The sequence below is a fragment of the Dendroctonus ponderosae genome, unplaced genomic scaffold, assembly GCF_020466585.1.
Source record: "Dendroctonus ponderosae isolate FM_Combo_2020 unplaced genomic scaffold, Dpon_F_20191213v2 Dpon_F_20191213_1, whole genome shotgun sequence".
NCBI lineage: Eukaryota > Metazoa > Arthropoda > Insecta > Coleoptera > Curculionidae > Dendroctonus > Dendroctonus ponderosae.
The window spans coordinates 17,188,574-17,206,459 of record NW_026017110.1 but is presented as its reverse complement, the minus strand read 5'-3'; the positions used below and the strand labels follow the sequence as shown (position 1 = coordinate 17,206,459).

The 17,886-nt window shown below is 32.5% G+C and overlaps 1 protein-coding gene across 9 annotated transcripts in view; it reads left to right on the top strand.

Moving 5' to 3' along the window:
• The window catches only part of LOC109534913 (poly(rC)-binding protein 3), a 169,966-nt gene extending 152,601 nt beyond the window's left edge, over positions 1-17,365 (top strand). For 7 of the 9 annotated variants that reach the window (XM_048660902.1, XM_048660904.1, XM_048660898.1 and 4 more), the window contains 3 exons: positions 2,789-2,882; positions 4,458-4,737; positions 8,734-10,841. In XM_048660902.1, coding sequence (XP_048516859.1) covers positions 2,789-2,882; positions 4,458-4,737; positions 8,734-9,061 — 702 coding nt within the window. In that variant the 3' untranslated portion in view covers positions 9,062-10,841. Of the gene's footprint in view, positions 1-2,788; positions 2,883-4,457; positions 4,738-5,134; positions 5,555-8,733; positions 10,842-12,101 lie in introns of those variants that run through there. The other 2 variants (XM_048660905.1, XM_048660906.1) reach the window with 2 other exon arrangements.
• Positions 17,366-17,886: the final 521 nt, after the last annotated feature.

Below are 17,886 nucleotides of genomic sequence, written 5' to 3'. Positions count from 1 at the left end.
TAGTAGTCTTTACTGTACTGAACAACTTTTCTTCATTGAAAAACGCTCTAATTTTTCAGTTATTGTCGAGCAATTTTTGACAATTTTACAAAATGTGTTTTGTTTACGTGATTGTTTTTGCAGGCCGGAGTTTGGCATTTATTTCTTGATGAAGTTGCAAAGTTAGAGAGTCACCATTGTATCAGATTTGTAGATTAAAGTCTATTTCTACAGGTGCAAAATGTTTCGTGTTTTAGTCATCAAGACATTTTTAAAATCCGCCTGGTTTTCATGAGGGGTTTGCAGGTTGAAGTTTAGCATGTATTTCCTTCCTAACTTGCGAAGTAAGAAAGTTAATTTTGGATGCATTTTCTATGGTAAAGTCTTTTACTATAAGTGAACAAAGCTCTAATTTTTCAGTTGTCATCATTTTTGACAAATTTGATAACTTGCGTTTTGTTTACGAAGTTGTTTGTGCAAGCCGGAGTTTGACATTTATTTTCTCATGAACTTGCAAAGTTTGAGAATTACTTGATTGTATCATATTTGCAGATCAAAGTCTGCTCTACAAGTGCAAAATGTTTCCATTTTCAGTCACCATCAGGAAATTTTCAAGAATTTTTCAAAGTTTTCAATGTGTTAGAATTTTTTTTCAATTAAGTATAGGTCGTATTTTCCCATTTATTTGCTCAGGGACTTGCAAAGTTAAAGAGTCTTGTTTATATACGTTTTGTAGGGCAAGGTATATTCTTTAAATGGAAAGCGTTTCTAATTTGATTCCGCCTCGGCGAATTTTCAGAAATGTTTTTATAGTTACGCTTGTATTTTGCGCTTTTTTATGCATGCTAAAGTTTATAAGTTCTTTCCTCAGAATCTAGTTAAGTTAAAGTTTGACTGTTGTATGAATTGTGTAGAGCATAGTTTCAGTCATTATCAAACTTTTCAAGATTTTTTACTATTTTTGCTAATTTGTTATAAAATTGTGGCTGTTTAAGTTTTGGAGTTTATTTTCAACCATTGAAGTTGGAGATTCATTTTGGCGTGTATTTTGTAGGACAGAGTATTTTTTCCAAGGGCCACAAGTATTGATTTTCAGTCATCACCAGGAAGATTTAAAAAAATGGTTTGTTAAAAACTGAAAGAAAAATCTATTACCAAAGTTCTTATTCTGTTGTAGAATTTTACATAATTTATTACGAGAAAACAAGGTCTGCTGGCAACGCTGCTTAAGGTTAATTGCTTGCCTTTAATCTGGAAGATTTCGTGAAAAATGGGTTTAAATAGAGGTATTAAAAACGCTCATTCATCGAGTATTAGTAGATAGTAGAAAGTTTCGTACTTGAGTAGAGGTTTCTGGAAAAATCCCGAAACATCGAATACCAAATCGTGTTGATATCATACTCTTTGAATAGTTTTAACATCCATATTTTCCATAATTTCGTTAATGTTTTAGCTTTTCCAAAAACAAAACATTTGCGAACGAAAAAAGAAATTGTGTTTCGAATTTTTTTTTACTTTCCATTTATCTACTCTGTTAGCAAGTAGGATGTAATAATAATACGTTTCAGCATATTATTTTCTCATCAAACCAAATCTAAAGTTTCAGCAAGTTTCATAATTAGGTAGCAACGACAATGTATGATTTCTGTAGAGACGGATTTATATATCTTAATTGAAATTTTACATAAATACTTAGCTGAAACAAGCATTAGTTTTTTGCTGAAACAGTTGGTTGTAAATTCACTTTATTTATATATTTGCAAAGTTCTGGAAAATCGTTTACTTAACAAAAGTTCCCACGTGTTTGCAATTATTGCCCCACATTGGAAACTGTATTTTTTTAAGGAACGCAAAGTTATCTGCCCATGTTTGAACTTTGTCGTCCATACAGATCCAACACAACTCTTAAGTTCGGTTACTTTAGAGGACGCTCAGCTCTACCTCCCCACCCAAACTAAGACGTTCTCACAGTCTAGCATGATTTTCATATCTAGCCGTGCCCTTGTAGTTTAGTGATTGTCAAGATAAAAATGTTATGTGGAATTGATTCGTTAGCTATTTAGCATGCATTTCAGACACGACTTTTGTAAATTATTTACAAATGCGGTTTACAACTATTTCTCGTTTTGTTTCGATGATGTCGAATATGTTCTTCCTCCGTTACATGGCCAATTATTTTATCGGATTGGGTTGTTTTGCATGGAATACGGAATTCTGGTCAGAACTGCTTTCAAGGCAACCATTTACATTAAATAGCAATCTATTTTTCGTATTAATGCAATTACTGCTTTGTTACATTTCAATAAGATGACATCACATCTCATATGAGGTTTGCCAGTATAAAGCACCAATTTTAGACATAAGGTTTTTATAAATCTTGTGTTTTGCTTCCGGAAAAGTTACTTTGTGGAACCTGCAAAAACTAACACAATGAATATCTGTGCTTGCTGAAATTAAATAGACAACATTATGCCCAGGGTTGTATTAGACAGCATTATTTCCAGGGTTGACGTAAAATAATTTTGAAATTTTGCATGTATTTTAAAAAAATGCAAGAACTAACCAAATACGGTGGGTCGCCATTCAATTAACTCATCTCTGGCAGCTGGTAATTTGATTTTAAAATCGATTCCATTATTATTGAACGAGGTTACTTGAAACCGTTAGTTTTTCATTATAATATTTGTTTGTTTCCAGTGGAACGTACAAAAATGATCATCATTTTATGTATGTTGCTGATTTTTGTTTAGAATCATTCGAAGGGAGTTTTGTAGTTACCTTCTGGTATGTGCGCCATATTTTGTTTCAGGTTACCACACTAACCAAAAATCCATTAGCTGGTTTAGCTGCGCTCGGTTTGGGCGGACTAGCCCCTGCAAATACCGGTGGCTTAAATCCTGCAGGTATTTATAAAAATATTAATTATATTTTCCCTGGTTTAACGCTAGTGATCCTACCTAGTTAAAATAGAATACAATCACTTCATGCGAATTAATTTACATATAAATCCATCAGCTTCTAAGTTTATTTCCTAGATCTGATTTTTCGGTGATTTGACGATCCAACAGCGTTTTTGTATGTTTTTTTTGCAACCGTCCGATGTTGTGTAAAGTGGAAAACTTCAACTTTTATCTGATACCGTATATTTGTACTATTTTGATTTACATTTGGTGATAGAAATATTGCAAGTGCTTTATTAGAAGTTTCGTAATGGAAACTTAACTTTCACGTCACGAAAATTGCTCCTTAGTCATTATTAGACCGTTATTTACTAAGCTGACAAAACTTTTTGGACGATTTTTATGATACTTTCAGCATCTTTAAAGTGTTTTCTAAATATGGTGAAATGGTGGTGATGGTATTTCATATTGCGACTTTGCGTCTAATTTGGAAGATGCGAATTTTTAAAGGAGATAGTATATTTTAGCAAAATCCGTCATTATGAGCACGGCATTTGCTCAGCTGCCATGACTCAGGATTTTGAACTATTTTGATGAAACTTTCAACATATTTAGAATAAAGTGTCTTCTAAAGATGGTGAAAATTTCAGATTGTTGCTTAATTTAGTTTAAATATGCGAATTTTTATAGAAGGGAGCGCATTTCAGTTAAAAAAAACTCACTATGAGCTCGTTATTTACTCGGCTGACAGACCTCAGGATTTGGGCCGATTTTATGGAAACTTTCAGCATCGTTAGAGTGAAGTATCTCTTAAATATGGTGAAAATTTCTTATTTCTACTTAATTTAGTTTGGAAGATGTGCATTTTTAGAAGAGAGTGCATTTCAGTTTAAAATATTCAATATGCTCGTTATTTACTCACCTGACAGAACTCTGGATTTTGTGCGGTTTTAGGAAAACTTTCAATATCGTTTAAGATAAGTGTCTTCTAAAGGTGGTGAAAATTTAAATTTGCTTGTTAATTTAGTTTGAAAAATGCGAATTTTTAAAGGGAAGTTGTTTCATTTAAAAAAACTCTACATTTACTCAGCTGGCAAAACTCAGGATTTTGGGCGATTTTAAGGAAACTCTGAGGATCGTTTGGGACAAGTGTCTTCTCAAGATCGTTAAAATTTCAATTTGCTACTTAATTTCGTTGGGCAGATGCGAATTTTTAAATAAGAGGGCGCATTTTACTTAAACCCTGGCCGGCATGCAAAAGGCTGGCAAAAATCAGAAGTCTGCGCCTGTAGAATGTAAAACCATTTTGAACATTTGAATTCTTCCCAAAATTGTAGAAAGTAAAATAATTTTGTTACTCAATTATACCTTTGTTTTAATGTCTGACTTAAAGTTCAAAGTTGAACTGTTTTAGTACTACATGTTTCTCCGTTCTTTAATGGATTCATGGGACAGCCAGAAACTTGGCATCGTACGTTTGTAAAAAACATCTGACCAATGGAAACGCTGTCGGACCACCGGAAACAGTCACTTGAAACTTCAGCTTTATTACCTACAAATGAATTATATTGTTTTTAGCTCTGGCTGCATTGGCGGGATCTCAGCTGCGCACCTCTAACAGCTCGAGAAACCAGCAAAACTCAAATCAGCATACCGCAGAAATGACCGTTCCGAATGAATTGATTGGTTGCATCATTGGTAAAGGGGGCACCAAAATAGCTGAGATTCGACAGATATCTGGTGCAATGATTCGCATTTCCAACTGCGACGATCGTGAAAGCGGTTCTTCAGATCGAACTATAACCATTTCTGGTACCCACGACGCCGTCGCACTTGCTCAGTATTTGATCAATATGAGGTAAGTACATGTTTCTAGAAAGGCACTTTTTTCCATATAACTAATGCCTGGAAGTTGATGTTGGTCATCAAAAGTGAGCCAGGTCATTTTCAAATAATGATGGAGAAAAAATGGAAATTTTATCATCAGATTTTTTCCCTGTGAAAGTAATTTCCTCGTTACTCTTTCCAACCTCTTGCTAATTATTTTGTCCTAAATCCTGAATCACTCGGTCTACTTTGGTTCAACGAGAAAATTATTGATAGTTGATTAGATTGAAGTCATTAAATACAAAGGTCACTAACTGAACAAAAATCAATATTTTTATTGTCAGACACTGTAATAACGGTTTTTGTTGAAACTCATTAAACTAGAACAAATATTCAGCATTTGTATTTCTACGTACTCATATTTTTAGCATTCCGTAAAGATTCGAATAAAACTGCGGTCTGAGTACGAAGTTTGTTACAAGCAAATGACATCTAAAGTAGTTGTTGGAGAATTGTTTATTTGGTTTCCAAGTCCACTTATCAGACGCTGGCTGCAGGTGTGGGCGGAAAACATAATGAATCTATTGTAATCAAGGAGTTTTAAATTAATTTTCGCATAAAATCACACAACCATCATCTTTTTTTACGAGGCGTATAACAGATTTTAATTAATTAGTTTTACATTCTTATTATTGTGAATCTATTGAATTAAAAAGTATGATTTCATCCCGATCTTTTTCTTTCTGTTGTGATAGTACTTAGCGGTTCATTTTTGTTTAATTTTTTGTGTTTGCTTGAGATTTGCAATGTTCATTACTTCTGTTCTACAGAGGTTTTTCTCGCTTGTCGTCCAATGCACAAGATGTGCAAATAAAAGTACATAGCGGATGTATCTTACAGCGCTAAAGGTATTTGTTTTCGTTTCTCGTTACGACCCAGTTGCGGTCAAACTTACAAACAATTTTCAGTCATTTCCTGTGTGATTCCTTATCCGAACAACCTGTATTTGAACCTCTTTATTGTCTTAATCAGTCTTCTGATTTTATCAATAGTGTTCTGTTCGATACTTCTATTTAATTATCATGTTTTCGTTTAGTTTTTAATAAAATCAAATACAAGCAGAAGCCGAAGAACAATTTTGTTTTCAGTGAACTTTTCAAACAAAGCAGGTCGAATCGACAAAAATTGCGACCTGACCGAGTACACTATGAAAACAATAAATAAAATTGCATTTAATACACATTATAATMAATTTTGCAAAATGATGCATAATACATTTGCTACAAAWTATACTGGCAGAGCTTTAAGCAACGATAAAACATTTTAAATTATGAATTAAACTCGCKGTTCATAACAGATTCAATGAATAATGAATGGATCAATTGATAATAAAATGAATCTAGGCTGTTGAAAATGGAACGCTATTCATGAAAGTTTAAAATAGTTTTTATACTTACTGGCTACCATACATAATACCAGGTCACTTCAGCTTATTCGTTATATATAGTTTTCGGAAAAATTTTTGAGTTGATTGATTTTTGTTTCAAAACAATACGCTTTGAAATAAAGGAATTTGATGATAAAGAAAACAAAATTAAATTCTTCAACAAACCCAGGATTAAATCTCTGAATTGAATAATAATAACCATTTTATAAAAGTGAATCTAATTATTCATGAAGTAGAATATTTCTGGATGCAACACAGCAAGCAAGGCAGAGTGAAAAATATTAATGTAAAAATAGGCAAAATTTCCATTTGTTGTTTTCAATGTGGATTATGAATTGGATGAAAACTATCAAGCTCATACAGATCAACTCAATTTGAAAAAACAATGGATTCCAGGTAAAGTAATAGGCTTCAAAGTTGATTAATAAAACCGAAGATGCAAAAAATACAGACAAAATAAATGTATCACCAAGATTCAGAAAATATAATTGAAAAGTAAAATTACACTTGCCTGTTTACACTGCACACGGCTGAAGGTTTCACCAATTGATTAATCCAGTAAAAAGGTTATCGTTTTAATATCAACAAATGTACTTACAAATCTATTTCGATGTGTTGATACTAAGAATATTTATTTGGTTAAAAAATTAAATATTTAAGTCTTCTCGGCATTATTGAAAGTTAGTGTAAAGAAAAATGAGCTTGTACAAAAACCCGTTATTCAGTGAAAGCAACAATTACTTGATCAGATCTTCAGCATGCATTTTAATGCCTTCGATATAATTGAGTAAAACTATTTTATTTTAACTCCTTGAGAATTGGCTCCTCATTCACGAGAAAGCTAATTCTCACATTTGGGAATAATTCACTCATCTATGTTCTGTCTTTTGTATGAATCTTCAAAAATATTCTGGTATTGGTTGGATTTGTGATGTATGAAATGCAGTGGGAACCTGCAAAACATTTTATATACTGATTGTAAGTTTCATTTTACTTATTAGCTCCCAACAAGTTTGTTGCACAATTTTTCCTTCTCGTAAATTGAAATAGAACTTTGAGAAGTTTGTTAGTTTTTTGCCTTCCATTCTACATTCCTAAAGACATGTTTATCGAATTGCAATCTGAAAACAACTGACGATTGTTTGTTCTAAACCGCAACCAAAACCACTTGCAACACTTAATTCTTAAATAGTTGGTATAGTTATAACTTCCGTTTATTCCCCCAACTCCCAAATGTATCCATTTCTTTTGCAAATATCGACAATTTTCTAATTTAACTTTGCTTCATAGTTTATTTGTTATAAAATTCGGGTTACATTTTTCCCTGCATTTCAGGCCGATTAAACTGATCGTATTTTGTCAGCTTTGGTTTTTTGATTCTATTACCGCATATTCTATTTTTGTGTTCCTGTTCTTTCGTTTTCAACAATCTATTATTTAACTTTGCTTTTGCAATGTCATTACTTGCAGCTCATCGTTCCACCAACAATTCTTCTCTCTGAATTTTCTTTCTTTTATATCTAAGACTTTGGCTTATTTGCTTAGCTTATAAAGTTGTCTTGTACTCCCGGCCAAAATTGTTAAATTCTGCTGTACCTGTTCCACTTCAATTAAGTTTGTATTTTGATTTTGTAGGTGTTTGAATTGTCCAACTATGGGAAGGGTAATGTTTGCTTTGTGTGGTCATTTCCGCATTCGGCTCCTAGAAACACTTCCGCTTTTTCAACATTTTGTTTCATTATTGCATAGTCGATAATTAAATCAGTGAGTTCGAAGAACAAAAACGTTATTTAATATTGAATAAAACACCTATAAACTGTGAAACCACTTATTTAATAGAATAAGTATGCACAGAAAGGTTTTAGACCTGGAGGTTTGGGATTTATTTGTCGCAATAAATTTTCAGAAAAACAAACTGGATGCCATTTATAGCTTAACAAAGGACTTGTATGGTTTTCGAAAACAACCCATTCAATTGATCTTAGACTTCTGGTAGTGTGGGTCCATGTGTATGTGTGTATATCTTTATGTTTGAAATGCGTATCACAAACAGTGATTCGTTATGTTAGGTGAATGTTTTTCAATTGCAGTCTCTCGCACAGTTATATGACGATTCGATTCAAGTGTGGCTTTCATCTTTATATCTTCCAACTTCAGAAGGTCCTCCAGTTCGTTATCTTTCAGTGAGAAATTTCCAGAAGGATTGTTTTTACATTTCTGACAGGGGCGGTCTGTTAACCAATCAACATCACTTCACATATCAGTGATAAGCCTCAACCGTTTTCTTGCCTTTATGAAAATAAAAAATTAAAGCTGTCGCAAATGCTTATTTTTGCACTCAATGTTAAAACTGAGAAAATTACACGGAATTAATTTCTACTGAACCTAAAAGTATCGATTACCAAATCTCAAATGAAAAAAATTGTAACATTACCAAAGGAGTATCGACAGAAACATAACGCTATGTTCTTGCCAACCCAAAATGTATTTCACTGAACGGACGTTTTACTTTGATTTGATGGTTTCATAAACGTTCCTGTTCCCACCTGGCCACCCTAATGCCCTTTTGTATCCATGCAGCGTCGAGCTCCAAAAGGCGAACTTAGAATCCCAAGGTTCCCCCAACGCCAGCGGCTCCAATTCCACATCCACGACCGCCGCCACCTCCTCACTTGCCAGTGCCATCCCGCTTGCTCAATTATTAGCCAAACCAGGCGCGCTAAACGCTCTTACAAGCTTGAGCGCCCTCGGGGGCTTATCGGAACTGTTGGGCGCACCATCGGGGGGTTCGACCGCTACGCCCGTTCAAACCACTGGCGTGCACCGACCTCACAAATCCTCCAGCTATGGGCGTTCCAGCGATGGCAGCAAACTGAAGAGCGAGAAGAACAAATATAATCCATATTAGTAGATGGGGTGGATCGTCACCGGATTTATTTCACGTGAGGCAGTATCATTGACTTTATATTTTTGATAAGAAGCGCGACTAAGATTAATTGAATAATGCATTGGGGCCATTTTAGGTAAATTTTTAGTGTGGGGTAGTTTTACTAAAGTAAGTTGTAAGCTCTTGCGTGCGAGCAAGCAATTCGAAGCTCTTATTTATCTAAGATTATAATAACATTATTGGCGTCTCTGATCTGATAGGTTAACACCTTTTCATAATCATCTTTGCTTTACTTATCATGTCCCCGTTAGTTATTTACTATAGTTTTTACTTTAACCAGACAGTGAAGTCTATCACTCTTTAGAAATTAGGAGAATCGTAAAAAACTCCGGACATCAACCCGAAAAACAAAAGCCGCAATCTTTAAGAATATCCGATAAATGTTGAAAGTACTAGTTAATATTAACTAGTATATTGTCTGTACTTTCCGCGAAATCATACCAAAGAAAGACWTTTTTGGACTGATAAAGTATTCTTAAATTACTATTATATTATCTTATTATCTCGCTTAGCTCATATCGAATGTAAGCTTGTAAATTTTGGAATTGCATTCAGTTAGTTAAGATTCAGCAGAAACTSSATACATTTTATTATTGATAAGCGTCTAGTAATATGCTATACAATATGCAAAAATATAAAGTCTTTGAGTACCTATGTTACTGAAATKGAGAACATGTCTAACTACATATAACTAAGTATAATTTTAGAGTTATTAGTTGCGCCAAAAACGTTTCATCAGTTTGAAACAAGTATCCTTCATCATCTATCCGCAGTTATTCAGCTTACATAATTTACTTGTATCTTTTTTAGGGACCAAGCGTTATTTTGTCAAAGTAACAAATCGAAACTAATGGGTTTTTCGGGTTCTAAAAACCCGAAAACCCCATTAGTTTCAAGGAATGGCCTCGAAAGTCTATCTCTTTTGATAAAGTAACAAATCGTTTTGAACGATGGAATTTTGTCGTTATATTTAAGTTGAATATTATTCAAGCTCACATCTTTTTATTATATATTTACACATTTGAAATTACGAAATTGTTTTATTAATTAGTAAACTAAATTGAATGGTATAGATGATTGGGATACATTATTTCTTTTTTCTCACAGTTATAAAAACTGTATTATTGGTCTAAACATGTGCGGTTTTACTGATCGCAATTTGGGATCGAATTATTGTAAATAGAAAATGTGTTAACATTAATTCTACAACACGTAGGCATAAGTAAGAGTACAGGGTACAAATTGATACTAATTGTTTCACGGTAGTGGTAGTAGATATTTTGATAATATATTCAATGTCTTGAACGCAACGTATCGACTTATACCAATTATACAGTTGAATGTGTACAACATCACTTCACATTTCTTAAACGTTTTTTTCTTATTAGGTATTTAAATTACTTCTTTATTAAACAGTTTTCATACTTTCTAACTAAAAGATTTTTTACGGTCTTTGTGAGTTCATTTACAGTATATCATTACCAATATTCATTTTATATCTGGTTTTCTATACTTAGTGATTTTAGTATAGCATACCGCCTAAATGTAGGTATCGCTTCTATTTGTATAAGATAGTGTTGAACTAATATGGGCTTTATATTATTGACCTATTTAAAAGATCAGTTTAGTGTTTAGCTTAATTTTGTTTAGATTCGTCATAATTATACGATACACATGTATTGCTAGAATATGTTCCACTTTTTATGTCTAGAATTAGCGTTAATATATTGTGTAAAAGAAATATGCATATGTATTTCATTTATTGCAATTTGATTTTTTGCAAACTGTAGTAAATAATTGTAATCCTAATTTCCGCAATACGCGGCGCGAAATCAGTTTCACTTTGAATGTATGTTTCCTTTGTGAAAGGCCACGTAACACAAAGCAGCTGAATGGAGTTTGTTATGTGTATTACATTATGCAAGTATACCGAACTGCAATCAGCTGCTGTAATTGAATCAAATTTTGGAAGTAAAAAATAATTTCGTTACCAGATATTTTAGAGGAACTTGTTGATGATCTCATATTATGGTGCAACGTACACATAACACACTTTTATGCGTTTTTTTTATATATTTATAAGTTTCATGAAAGGGCCGATTTGTTTGCATTAAAGAAACCGTAATGTAAAACCATTGAATAGTCCTGTTTGTGCAACTGGTTTCCAAAGATCCTGCCAATTCCCAGTCACGCTATCGCTACACAGGTATAAACATTGTTTTATGTATTTTATGATAATTTATAAAGCGTTTCACTATTTCTCAGATTATCCCGACCTAGTTCCTTCGAAGACGAACAAAAACCATCTAAATGTGTTGTTGTTTTAAACCTAGTTAAAGTCCTATAAACCAAATCCAACTAAAGTGAGAACGTATGTGTTTCAACCGCACTTACCACCACCATATGTCACATCCTATGCCTGCTAACAGACCGCTGCCTTTCAACCAACAACCTGTCCGGGTCCGGAGAAGAATCTATCCTGGTAAGCTTTCCATCCATTTTCTTTCCCTGGGGGCAACCAATTTACTATTTACTTGAGGGAGTATTTGGGTCAGAATTGCATGATATCAATTTCTAAATTATTTACTTGACTTTGGGGTGGAATCTTAGAATGTGTACGAGCCTTAATAACAACAAAAAAATGTAGCTACATGTTTAATATTTTTGTTATTACTGCTCGAACAATAGTGTTTTACAGGATAACTTGTATATACTTTGTACTAAACCATTGCAACAATATCTTGCTGAATATGAAAGCATAGTCAGAGTAATTAATATGTTTGTTTCATTTAGACGAACGATTCTAGTAGCGTATAATTTCAACGTGTTTAACATAACTCGCCCCTTTTCCAGCAAGCTGCATTTCCTTGGAACTCCAGGCACTTCCAATATTAACTGCCGAAAAACCTTTACCTGTTTTTCCTAGCGAAAAAGTAACTTCTCAATAAGAAAATGTGCTTGCCGATAACTACAGATTGATGCATTTGCTTATATTTCATAGAATATCAATGGAGACCGCTACTCTGCCAGGAATGCCAGGCTACCACTACTTGACTCCTCACCATATCGTGAAAGCACCCATTCACTAAGACCGATTTACCAATCACATCTGCTCTCAGACGAGACACTCAATCTGAAATTGTGTCAAGACATGATGAACAAACAGAACTGTGGGATCGTTGAAAGTGAGTAATAACTGCCCGAAACGATACCACGTTCATCATGTGTAATTAGATCTGTTTATTGGATCTCTCAATGTTTTTGTCTTGAACTTTGAAGCGAAAATCGTTTTAAGTTTGGTCAACAAATTCATAGTACTTAGCGATTAGAATGAAAGACATATCATAAAACCTAGCATATCTTTAAATTTACATATCCGTTTCCAGAATTGGTCCCGCTACGGACATCTGCTATTTTATTTTTAAATAGAATAACTTTGAACTAGTTGCACTTGGTTCTCTGTTTTCTTCTTATATCAGTAATCTTTAACGTTCAAAGTGTTATCGAATATTCTAACTTTTCCATATTTCATTTACATTCATCATTATTTCATACCTCGGAATTAGTTGAAGCAAATTAAATTTTAAAAAAAGTTTTAGAGCTTGGACTTCGAAAACGGCTATACCATAAGAAATAATTGTTGGAACTTTTTTGCTAAAATCTCTTTAGAAATTTCGTTCTCAGAATGTCAGAATTTGTAGGAAATGTAATGGAATTATAAGAGATATAGAAGCACAAATAAATGTAAATCAGTTAATAATCATGCCCAGGCGCTTAAATTATACAAACGAAGATTATTTAAACTTGTGCCAGAACATGTGATTGTGAAGGCAACCAGAAAAATTGGAGAACCTAAATTTAAAAAAGTAGCTGGTTTTTTTTTTATACAATAATAATTAATAATATATAAATGGTTCTTAATTGTGAAACAATAGAAAAATTGTAAAAAACGCATCTGAGAAACCCTGTAACTACTCAAAAATTTAATTGTGTACTTTCTAGTCCCAAAAAACTCAAAATCTTAAACATAGTTCAAGTGCTGATGAAAGATTCCACTCAAAGTGTAACTCTTGCAATAACACTAACAATATTCTTCAATTTGCTATTGAATATAGTTTGTTCAAGGGGCTAGTAAATAAGACTGTCAATATATTAACAATAAACCAGTTGACCAGACTTAAACGATTCGATATTAATTAGACAATATAATACCGGAAGTAAAATTGGTACTGGGAACAAAGCCAAAGAATTTCCGTTTCAATTTTTATAATATACATATGATATTTATGTAGGTGTAGTATTTGTAGAGCGTTATATTTATTGAATTGTATACGTAGTTAATGCGTGATTCAAACTTATCGGTTAGATTATTAATTTGTTATATTTATTGGTTTTGGTTATTGTCGCGGGTGTCTTCAGTGTAGTAATATTGATAAAAACAGCTTTAAACGTTTTACGGTCATAAAGGCATCCGGACAAAAGTTTTGTTATTTATTTAGAAAATTTTACAATATGAAATGTTATGAAATTATACCTAGGTCTGGAGTGATTTGGGCAATTTCGTGATGATTTAGAGTAAAACTATTAATAAGATGCGAGATGGGAATTCTGCATTTTTAAATATTGGGCTGTGGATAAAGTATTTTGTTACTAACCAGTAGTGAATCTCCTGTAAAAATGTGCCAAATTATATCTCTTCCTCACTATTCTTACAGGGTGTTTGAAATTGTAGAAACAAAACTCTCAATAACTTATATTGTATGCACGTTTTTACCCACCCTGTATATACCTTGTTAAAATGCTCACTTCACTTCATCTTATGGCAATCTTACCTGCAATTATTTATTTTCAAAATTAATTTCTAGTTAAATATTTACATTTTCAGAACAAACTTGAAAAACGTCATTTAAAGTTGAATAAACAAACGCAATATTTGAGACCCGGAAAAAATGCGACTGACCCAAAACAGATTTCTCATTATGTGGATTTGAAAGTGCAAAATCACTAGAGATTAAAATTAAACAATCACTGCTTATATTGTGATTTAAATTAAATCAAATTATTTTAAAGGATCATTGAGTTGATTTCCATAAATCTATTGCGTTCTAGCTTTGTTAACCGTTAAACCACACTTTAATTAAAAAAAATTTAAAATAAAAAATTAATCAATTTTTTATTTTAAATGTTTGTTCGCCATGCCACAAGCATATTCTTCGGCAGCAAAAATTGATCCCAGTTTGGCACCAAATTAAAACCAACGTGTACGTTTTAAGGAATTGTATTATATCAGCAAATCATAAGAAAATTATACAAATTTTGAAAAACTCATACAAAATTTACTGTGGTCTTTCAATCACTTTGACTTAACATTAATCAGCACTGTTTTCCACTCGTTCGGTCACTGTTTTGGTTAAAAAAATAATTTTACATTATTTTCAAAAGTATTTCTTATCCTTGTTAGTGTTATATTGGTAGTGTTACATTCAGCTCGTAGACGTTGTTATTAAGTCTACGTTTACAATGTAGCTTCTTAATACTTAACGTATTTTAGGCATAGTGATATTCTAACTGCACTACTATTCTAATCCTCTTAGAATTTATAACCAAATTAATGAGTATGATAATGAATTTGTCTAGTCATTTTTAGCTCAAATATTTATCCGATTTTACGGTGTATAAAAGACATTTTTTATTTAATAATTTAGTGGACCAAAGAAATCGCTTTAGGAATTTTGGTTTTGCCATTAACGTAATTTTAGACATATAAATGATGTCTCGAATAATAAAACCTTAAGCATTAACAATGTGAGTCAGTATTTGTTCTATACGGACTCAATTGGGACACTGTAAACGTTGAATATGTCAATATAGGCTAATGTATAAGAAGGATCTTCTAATGTGTTTAAGCCAATCACTTATTAGTTTGTGTTTTTTTGAAAAGATACTAGTCAATTTTGAGGATTGACGACCTGAAATTGAAAAAACTAGAAGATCCTTGAAATTTTCTTGACTTTGACTATAATTAGGGACAATCCTTTATAACAAACAACCTATCCAATTTACATTTTATTCAAAAGTAAACCCTAAACCCGCACATACATATAATGAAACCCTGAAATTTATCTACGTAAATTACGTTGTAAATCAACAACTAAACGTTTATAAGTGTTACGAACATTTCGACCATATATATATATATAAAAAAAAATCGATTAAAAACAAAATGACAAAAGTAAATAGATATAGCTAGTTTAGAACAGCCCCCTAACCGTTTGGTTCTTTATAGTTGTCGTGTTGTGCAAGGCAATCAGAAATAAGCTTGGCTGTAGTCGCATTGGATACGCAATGCATGTGATTGCTATAATGTTGATTGTATAAAATGTTAAAACCTATTTGGGATTTGGGCCGACTTTCGTTTCCTCTGATCGCAGCTTTCGAATCAAATTCGGCTCAACCACTAATTGCTTGCAGAACTCTTATAGGTCACACGAATAGCTTAAAATGCTATATATGTTGTCGAAATAGAAGAGCATTGTTGGTGACATTAATTTCATAAAGTAACAAAGTGCAATAATTCGTGTACAAAACCATTGGATTCAGAGATTATTTGAAATTTGACTGAAGATAGAATTTCCGTTCAAAGTTCGCCCCCCGGTTGGTTAATTTATGAAATTACTGACCAAACTAGCGTATGGCGCAATTATTAAGTGCATAGTTTATATTTTGAATTTATAGTTAAAGAAAAATTTATACATGACTGATCATAAAAATATTTTTGCATTGAACCTTAAAAGTGTGGACTAAAGAACTCAACTGTAAATAATAATACATTTTCGATACCCTGATGATCCGCACTCTAAAGAAAATATAACACAATCATGAAGAAATATCGTTTAAAGCCTTTCGAATACAGGGTCTATTAACTATATTAGAAGAAAAAAGTATTGTAGGTTATTTTGAAAATTTTCTTAACTATATATATGAAAAGCAAGCAGTATTGATTTTGTGAAATTTATATTATATATTTAACATTTACTGATGTATTAAGATTACGTACTAGTTGCACGTTATTGCTTTTATTGGGTACTGTATAACGGGTATATACGTAGCCGATTGAACTGCAGACAAAGCTTCAATTCAAAATCAGTTCACGCACGTATATCCATTTATTATTAATTTTACAAGTGTAAATATTTCAGTCAATAGCGACTAAATTTAAAAAAAATGATTTGAAACAGCCGATATACCCGTTGTGGGGCACAAGGACAAGTTGCCAAAACAAATATTCTAAATAATAAAACTTATGAGCCTCCCTGTACATAAATCCTCTTGGCAACTAATTTTCAGGGTAAAAATGCTTATTTTTCAAACATCTAAAAGCTTGGAAAGTTTATATTTGTAGTTTACAATAGGAGACGTGCCGTAGATGGAGCTAAAAACCATTTGCCGTACGAATAAACATTAAGTACCCATTAGTTGTTGAGCTTTTTGCTTAAGTGAATCACAACACGACTACATTGTACAGCCTTTAGAAGCACGCGCTATTAATTAACCGTAGTTTGATGAAGTTACCTTTTAAACTTTGACCTGAACCAGATATTTATCGGAAACCCGTTGATTTTACCAATTATTAGTGGGAGGGTGTGGTTGGTTGCACACCTGTAGTTTTATTGCTCAATATTTTATACTTGCTTATTTAATCCATATACCTTATTACTATTGTCAAGAGTAAGCATTTTTAACATACCTAATCAGACGCTTATGTTGGTATTTGCTAAGCAATTCAGAACGTTACAAGCTTGATTGAGATTATTTACATTCGCCGGATATCTGCAAATTGGAAAAAAATCTTAACACTGGCTGTGGACCTATTTGAGTGTTACTTTCCCTTGTTTTTAATTCGTTATTCACAAAATTGTCGTTTTAATTTGCGCTTTCCTAAATGTTTCCTCCTAAAACTTTTTGCCACCTTTCATCAAGAACTTAAATGTTTATTGTCAAGACAGGTCGTACAAGACCTATTGTTTTAAATGCATATCTCAGAACTATTTTCAATAATGTTACGTTATGACACGATATACAGTGTTAAAAGTATAAATAAATGTTTAGATTATAAAGATTGTGCGTATATAGCAATGGAACATGTTAGACTTTCTGCACATTCGTCGCTGTTCTTTCCATATCCAAAAATGTTTAGAATGTTTAATACTTAAAAATACTCTAGTGTGATACGTTTGTTTTTGTTTAATAAAGTGTGACTTATGACTTGTCGTTTTATTCTTAATTTTTTTTTCATAATATATATGCATTTCGCAGAGCTGAGTAAATTACTAATTTTTCATGAGTTTATTTAGTGCTATAGGTATTCAATAATCATTATAAAGTACCGCCCTTTTAACTGCCTTTTTATAAATGTAATGTTGGATATGCTCTGGAATTTTTGACGAAAAATAAAACTATAATCCAGTGATCGAGAAACTCTTACCACAACAAACTTCTAGTTTTTTCAATGGGACACCCTATACTTTAGTTGAACTGCTTCCGAGCTAGAAAAAAAAACGACGTTTCTAATGAAGCTAAGTAATTTCAAATCGAATGATCAGAATGTTTCAACCCGAAACTAAATTAACATTTCATGAAAGGAGACACGTAACTAAATTCCACCCTATAAAACGTATATTCTGAAAACCTACAGCAACGTAAAACTGGGTTCAAATAATGGGCATGAATAGGTTGAGGATCTATTTTTTTGTCTACGCAATCAACCCTAAATCGTAAAAAAAAAC